The 7,902-nt window shown below is 38.9% G+C and overlaps 1 protein-coding gene across 11 annotated transcripts in view; it reads right to left on the bottom strand.

Moving 5' to 3' along the window:
* Positions 1–249: 249 nt before the first annotated feature.
* FUT8 (fucosyltransferase 8) overlaps positions 250–7,902 on the bottom strand; it is a 361,848-nt gene continuing 354,195 nt past the window's right edge. For 9 of the 11 annotated variants that reach the window (XM_004370955.2, XM_023726291.1, XM_004370956.2 and 6 more), the window contains one exon: positions 267–7,674. In XM_004370955.2, the coding sequence (XP_004371012.1) occupies positions 7,357–7,674 (318 nt within the window). In that variant the 3' untranslated portion in view covers positions 267–7,356. Of the gene's footprint in view, positions 7,675–7,902 lie in introns of all 11 variants that reach the window. The other 2 variants (XM_023726300.1, XM_023726299.1) reach the window with 2 other exon arrangements.

Below are 7,902 nucleotides of genomic sequence, written 5' to 3'. Positions count from 1 at the left end.
GCAAGGACAGGAAGCTATCACCTAAATTAGCTTGTGTTATTTTCAAAAACACAATTAGAAAGTTCTTTCATGTGCTGAGTTAAACTTATTCTCGTTGTTGCTGCTTCTGCACACTGCAGTCACATAAAACAAGCCTGCATGCTTCTTCACATGGCAGCCTCAGCAATATCAGGAGATGCTATCATGGAATACCAAGCAATAGGATTCAGGAGTCCGATACTTTCCTTGTCTGCAGAACTTTTTGACTGGTGTGGAGGGGAGTGGGGGGAGGGTGTCACCGCACAATATTGTCTTATATTAAGTTTATGGGCAGCTGAATCCTCTAGTTGTATCTACCACATGCTGAACTGAGGCATAACTGGCTATTTGGATCTAAGAGTAAATTACATTTGTAAGTTCTACAGTATGTGAAGTGCTCTAGCATTCATTAGCTAATGCAGCAATTCTCAGCACTGATTAGGTACTAGATTTATCCTTCCGTTCCAATTTTTAAGCAACTTTTAGAGATCCTGATTTTCTCAAACAATACAATTTACTATCGTATCAGCTTTCAGTTGTTAGAAAATCTGATAACAATGCAATGATAATAATAGCTCACATTTGTTGAGCTTTGTACCAGGCACTGGGTTAAGAGATTTACAGATATTAACTCATTTAACCCTCATGAAAACCTTATGAAGCAGTTACTAGTATTATTTTCATTTTATTAACAGGTAAACTAAAGTCCAGAGAGGTTTAGTTACTTGCTCAAGGTTACAATGCCAGTAGGTAGAGGACCTGAGATTTGAACTCAAGCAGGTTGACAATAAAGCCCATTCTTTTAACCACTACATTATATTGCTCCTAACAATTTCCTTTTTTCAAAACATTAATAAAATATAAGACCAAGTCAGGACAAAGCCCTATGACAAAACAGCAGAGACTTGAGTTAAAATCAAATCTTCTGAATAAAGTAATACAACTAATTTTTAATACAACTACCTATGGCCATGTAGCCTCGGTTGCTCTGTCTCATCCACAGTAACATAGTTAATGCCATGCTGACATCCTGTTCCTTGAAGTGGTTAAAAGTCTGCATTTGAATCCTGGCTCTACCATGTTCTAGCTTTATGACCTGGACAAATTACTTAAGACTGTGTTTCAGTTTCTTAGTCAATAAAATGGGGGTAATGATAGTATCTACCTTATGATTATAGTGAGGATTAAGTAAATTAACCCAGATAAAGTGCATAGAACCACCCCAGGTACATAGAAAGTATTCAATAAATGTAAGCTAATATTGTAATTCTCATTATTCTAACAGCCATATCAAAATACGAAATTAGTCTGGTATGTCTGGTTCTTACGCAGTTATCACTGTTATTTTTTTAATAATGTAGTCTAAAAACTTTAATCATAACTGAAGACAAATTTATCAATCTATATTCAGTAATTCATGTTCTTCCCTTTTTTGAAAACAGAAAAATTTCTCATCTTCAGTCACTCGGCACCTCTCTAGTTCACCACACTTTCTTAAAATCTACCAGGAATCCCAGTATCTTTTGCTACCTTGGGAACCAGAGGCTGGAAGCATACTCTGATCTCTTGGTATTTGGGTGTAATGGAGAAAAACAGCAGAAACTCCCTAAGCTGGAACCTCGTTCGTGGCATGTTGAGTCATGGCCTCTGAGCGAACTTGAGCATAGGAAATCAAGATTGGTGCTAAGGGCAGTTGAAATGGGGCACTACATCCCAGCTTTGGGTCCTCGAGGAAGAGTCTGAGAGGGTCCAAGGTCTAAGCTGCCAAAGCACCCTGTTGTTTTGCATACTAAGTTACTTATAATCCCAGGATGAGAACTAGCCAGGCAGACATTTTCAAAGAATTGAAGCATGCACATCAGCTGACACTGAAAGCATTGTTCAGCTATTACCCACCTTACCAATCCCTTCCAGAGATGGAATCTTGAATTAGAAAAGAACCTTCTCGGTCTAGACCAGAGGCTGTAAACTCATGAACAATGGACCAAAAGTAGCCACAAGTATTTTATTTGCCCCCATTAGTGATTTATATATTTTTTGAATTAGCTGCCAATATTTAAAAATCTGAAGATTTTGCATAAAAAAGTTATTTTGCTTATCTTGAAAAACAGGAAGACATTGTGTCCTTATGACAATAATCAGCTGAAGCTGAGTGGTGGCTGCCCTCTTTAGACATATGGAGCCCAACTAGACAATCAAATTTGCTAATCTTGGATAAATCCAACCAATTCATTCCACAGATGAAGAAAATGAAGCCCTCCCAAACTATTTGATCTGTCCACATTTAATGCCAGAGTCAAAATCAGAAGCCAGGTATTCTGAATCCCAGTTCAGTGATCTTTGGTGAGAAATACTGTTGATACCAGAGAATCTGAGATCCAGGGACATTATCTGCTTAGAGGCACTATGACAAGGGGAAACAAAGTTGAGAGCTAGGTTTTCTGCTTCTGTACCCATTACCCCCCATTTCTTTTGCTGGGCCAGAAATTCTTAGGTGCTTCAATTCACTAGAGATAAGACTGGCCTGGAATCAAAGTCCCAGCATTCCTCAGGCTACTGGTCACACCCACAGTCTAAAATATCTGTGCAGTCTATACAGAGTACTGCACATTCCCAGCCTCCACAGATGTTCTCATACCCAGCTGGGAACAAACGCACTTTTTTCTTTTGTTAAGGGCCTTTTCTTTACCCACACAAGCAGTTAGTTAGGCAACAATAGCCTTCATGGGACACTGGTAGGGGAGGAGGTTATACAGAACTGTTACAGACAGTAGGAGGTCAGTAAGATCTCTGAACTCTCTTCCTGGCTCACTTCCCAAAACATCAAGTGGCCATGGCCTTCAATACATTGTTTTTAAAAAAGTACAGGTTCTGTCCAGATTGACATAGTTTTACGCAAAGTGTGGCCTAGCCATGCTACCCTCAACTGTAGTGATGCTGATTTGTGAAAAATCTTTGGAATCTTTTAAGTTGACATGAATACACGGTATCATTATGCCCCAGGTCCAGAAATATCTTACCTAAAACTCTCCTAGGGGATGTTTACTTCCCTTTATATATTGGAAATGCCAATGACCAAACTATAGTTATTAGGATAGGAACTGCATGACTGGTAGGGTCAAGAGAACCATTCACATGAGATCACTGTCTGAAGGTGGTAGGAATACAAAATTGTCTTATTTAAGGATAAGGAAAAGAGTAAAGCAGGTCTACTGTGGCCACTGAACTGGACTGGAAGTGGAAGGCTGAACAGCTGAGCAGGTCAGAGATTCTGATTTATATAAAGAACCAGAAGCAAATGTACAAGGGAAGGGCTAGTGCTCAAACATGCATAATGTCAATGACAGTTGAAACCAAAGAACTTGCCAAGGCCTGCCTTTGCCCTGCTATGGATCCTGGAATAGCTACTCCATGTTTCCATGAGGGAGACTGCTGTCAGGAACCAGTAAGAATACAGACAAATTCTCCTTTGTGCTCCCCTTTGGGCACTGCATTTAAAAAATTCTCCAGAGTCTGTATCTGGCATAAATTGGGTGTTATAGCCAAGTTACCAGATTCACCAATCCCCAAGCCACACATCTATTCTACATAGGTCTACCGATCCCAGCTATTGCACAGTCTACAGGGAGCACACATGAAACATCAGGCAGTTAAGTATGGCTAAAGGGGACTTGTCTATTTCCCCTCAAGTAGGAGACTCTGAATGGGGCAGAGAAGGAGACTCTTAGTAGATGTACTATTTAGACCCCAACACTTTTTCCTGCTCACTGAATACACTGACTTACTCTCTGGGAACTGAATAGTGATGACAATGGTCACTCTATGAGACAGGTTTTAAATGTGCTTTTTCTCTTTTAACCCTCAACTCTTTAGAAGCTGGGACTGTTCACCTTCTCTACCTTCCTAAGAGGGAACCCAGAGAACAGGCTTAGCTCTATGTAACAGGAAAAAACCAAAGCCCAGAAAAGGAAGCAACTAGTCTCTTATTTATTTGGGATACAAAGAAACCTTGGACTGAGAGCCCTTTCATAGCAGGCATAAACGCTTTAAGTGCCCAGCTCAGCACTAAATCAGACTTGAGTGACCAGAAAAGCCATGGTAAGCCCTTTTATAACAGCTTTATCATTAATATGCAGGATTCTGTTACTCACATTCAATAAGCTCAAGCTAATAATTTGGTTCCAGATAAATCTCTTCAGAAATGGGTCTTCTAACAAGGAAAAGTTCAAAATCACTCTAATCTAGCACTGGTCATCCAATTTAAAACCATTCAGGGTTTTTAAGTACAAGGTCCTTGTGGAGAAAATATAACAGTGGTGAGGAGATGTCAGCCCTCCCAGCACGGCAGTGTGTATAGGCGGAATCACCACCAAGTACATGATGATTTCTAAGAAAGAGGATCAGAAAAGTTTTCAGAAAGATGTGGTCAGCAGTTAATTAGCCATTCATTCCTGCAGGTGTAGCAATTTGGCTAGCTCATACTTGCTGCCTGAGGCAACCGGCTGCTTAGCTATTGATGCCAGAGTCTAAACACGGGCCATCACAGAACTAAGCCTGCTTACCCCTGCCACCCCTCCACACACTTTTTATCATTTTCAGTTTCTGTCTAGGAGTTCTACTTCCTGTATGGTGGAGTGTCTACTGAAGTGATCTTTCCACAAGTAACAACTATAAACTCTTAACAAAATTAAAAAAAAAACAAACAAAACAAAAACCTTACCTGAAGGCACTGGAGACTAAACAAAAAAGCAGGCAAATTCGGGAGAAAAGTTGAAACTTGAAAGAAATGGTCTGCTGTGAGTTTCCTGTCTTTATGGCTTTTAGGTTAATAGAAAACTGCAGTCTTTCTGGTCAAGAAACCAGAGGACAGAGTACAAGGCAACTGTAGCTGCTGGAAAGTTAGGGGGAAAATCTTGGAAAAAAAGAGCCACAGAAGGAGAGCCCCCAAATTCTGTATATAAACTCTACTCAGATCTCTGCTTGACCCCTGAACCTTACATGTGTAGGACAGACTCCAGCTAAAGAGAAAAGAACTGAAGTGAGATTTGGGCTACTGTCCAAGAGAGTTTACAGTTTGAGTCTAGTAAAGTTAACTGTATATTAACATAAACCAAAAAATCATCACACATTGGAGAAATATAACAGAATCCACAATATAATACATATGTTCAGGATACAATCTAAAATTACTCAACATATAAAGAACCAGGAAAATATGATCAATCTCTGGAGAAAAGACCAACTGTGAGATGATTCAGATGGTGGACTTAGCAGAAAAAAGATTTTAAAGCAGTTATTACAACTATGTTAAATGAAGTAAAGGAAAGCATGCTTGTAGTAAATAGAGGAAATTTCAGTAGAGAAATATAAACTATAAAAAAGAATCAAACAGGAATTAAAGAACTGAAAGATACACTATCCAAAATTAAATCTTTGCCACCATTTGGAAACCACTCCTTAATTTATTTCCACCATCTTTCTGTTCTTCAGTCCTTTTATTTCTGGAACTGCATCAATTTAGAATGAAAAAAGAGACTGATTTACCTTTGGCTCTCCTAGAAGGGCACAAGTCAGACCCTTAGTTATGGATGTTCTGATGACAAGTGAGATGGAAGCTGGAAAGTAACTCATTATCTTGGCTCACTGGAGATTTTTATTTCAAATGACTTGTACCAAAACTAAATTGAAAATTGCTTACTAATACTCTAGACAGTCAGTCTTTGCTCTTTGGGAACCTTGAATCGAGAGGTAGAAAGAATTTAGGGAAGTTTGTTGAGATTTTGCATACAGGTATTTTCATTTTAAGGATGTGAAGGCCAGGGGCTAACTAAGCTTTTCTGTCTGGAACCAGTGTGCTACTGGTTCCTACATAGATCAAGTTTTTCTTTTAGAAGGTAAAACACGTACTACGAAATGTTCCTGCCAGGCATCTGTAGGAGGCAGGCTATATACCAATAGGGAGTTTTTCTATGAGGAGAAAAGTGATGTTCAGCGGGAATATCAAAGTGTATCTTCTGAAGTGATCTGACATGGTATTACTACAAGGAAATATGTGGAAGAGATAACCCCAAGTTCATTTTGGGTCTCACAATGATCCTTTTCTCTTTTGTTAACCAAAGTCTACAAATGTGAGACACATACTTCAGAAACAGAGCCAGCTTCCTAGCCCCAAAGATTCTGGTATTCTTAAAAGCAGGACATGATAGAAAAGGGCACAAGTTGGTACGCAGATAAAGTGAAGGACCCAACTCACAAAAAGTGACAACAGCCACAATAAGAAAGGTTACTAAACAAGTTTGAAATGGTTAGGTTTAGAAATGGTGCTAACAGTTCCTCTGCGGGCAAGGAGTATGATTAATTTATTCAGTTAAAAATAATTAAACAATATCCAAAATAAGAGAATGAAAACTCCCAAAAAGTATTCTTAGCGAATTTGTAATGTACACCAACTAAACTCAGTTTTCAGTATTAAAATAGGCCAATGACTGTCTGAGCTAAGCCGTGATTAGTCACTCTATCAGAAGCAGAAAAAAAGAAAAAAGAAGCAGAAAAACTATAAAGCTCCTTTTTTTTTTTATCATGGTTCTTCCACTATAAAGCTGACCACCACATCATCCAATGATGCAAAATTATAGAAACTTTACAAAATTCCTCTTTTTAAAATTTATTTTTTGTTATCAAAGAGAATGTCCAGAAACATTAAGTACTAAAGTATCTGTTCATGGCATTGTTTTACAAAAGTTCCTAATGGAGTGTAAATATTTTATTTTCACTTATTAATGATGAGGTGGATGAACTGATGCAATTATTTAAAAAAAAAACAAAAACAAAAACCAGATAACCTTATAAAGGAAAAAAATAGCTGTTCTCATTCTGAATCTGTTGACTAGAGTGAACTCAGTGGTCACACCACCACCACTGGCTAAGAGTTAACTCTCCTAACAGTAGGGAGCTATTTGGGTCTTCTCATTGGGTCACACAGGTCTCTCAGATACAGGCACCATGTTTGAAGTCTCACACAAAATATGTCTGTGTCATTTAAATTATACATTGTGGCAGTGTTTGTTTCATGGGGACAATCTTGAAAGAAGGGGCAAAGTAGAAAACAACCTCTGTTTGCATGTTATATGTGAGTACATTATTGGACTGTGTATGGGCGTTGCAGCCCTTGTTAAAGAGGAATTCCACCAATGAAGCATCTGTCTGTTCTCAGTTGCAATCAATGCTGAGGGTGTCCACTCATTTAACCACACATTGTTTCGTCAGGGCCTTCTCGGTCTACTGTTTGGCTCAAACGGTTTGAACTGAGTTTGGTTGTTCATTTCTTCCATCTGAGCTTTATTTCTCAGCCTCAGGATATGTGGGGTACTTGACTGTTTCTATCTTCTCTCGAACTTTGTAGGAGGGATATAGGCCCGTCCTTCCCAGTTTTCTGTTGACACCTTTAGAATAGCCATTCCAATGATTTCCAGCCACACCAATAATATCTCCAGGCTCCATGGGGATTTCATCTGCAGTTCGAGGTTGGTGAGGATAAATGGCAATCTGGTTGTGGGCATTCTGGCCTCCAAAATAGTAGATGTCATCCAAAGAATGGAAGTTTGCAGAGGCATCGGGATGCAGTGTTTGCATGATTTCATAAGCAACTCGACAGACCTTGGGAAAGAATGAAAAAAAAAACATCTGTTAATATAATATATAAAAGCTCTCCTTCACAGCAATTTGAAAACCGTTGGCCAAAGAGATGGGGCTCCAGGACTGAGAGGCTGAGAAATAGTGAATTCTAGTCATAAGTTGTCAGTCCATTTGCTCTCAGATGATGGTGCAAGTCAAGTCATTCTTCAACTTTGTGCTTTATTTACTTACTTACAAAAGGTTATTATA

The sequence above is a fragment of the Trichechus manatus genome, unplaced genomic scaffold (assembly GCF_000243295.1).
Source record: "Trichechus manatus latirostris isolate Lorelei unplaced genomic scaffold, TriManLat1.0 scaffold00010, whole genome shotgun sequence".
In the NCBI taxonomy this organism is placed as follows: Eukaryota; Metazoa; Chordata; class Mammalia; order Sirenia; family Trichechidae; genus Trichechus; species Trichechus manatus.
This window is presented reverse-complemented; position numbering and strand designations above follow the sequence as displayed.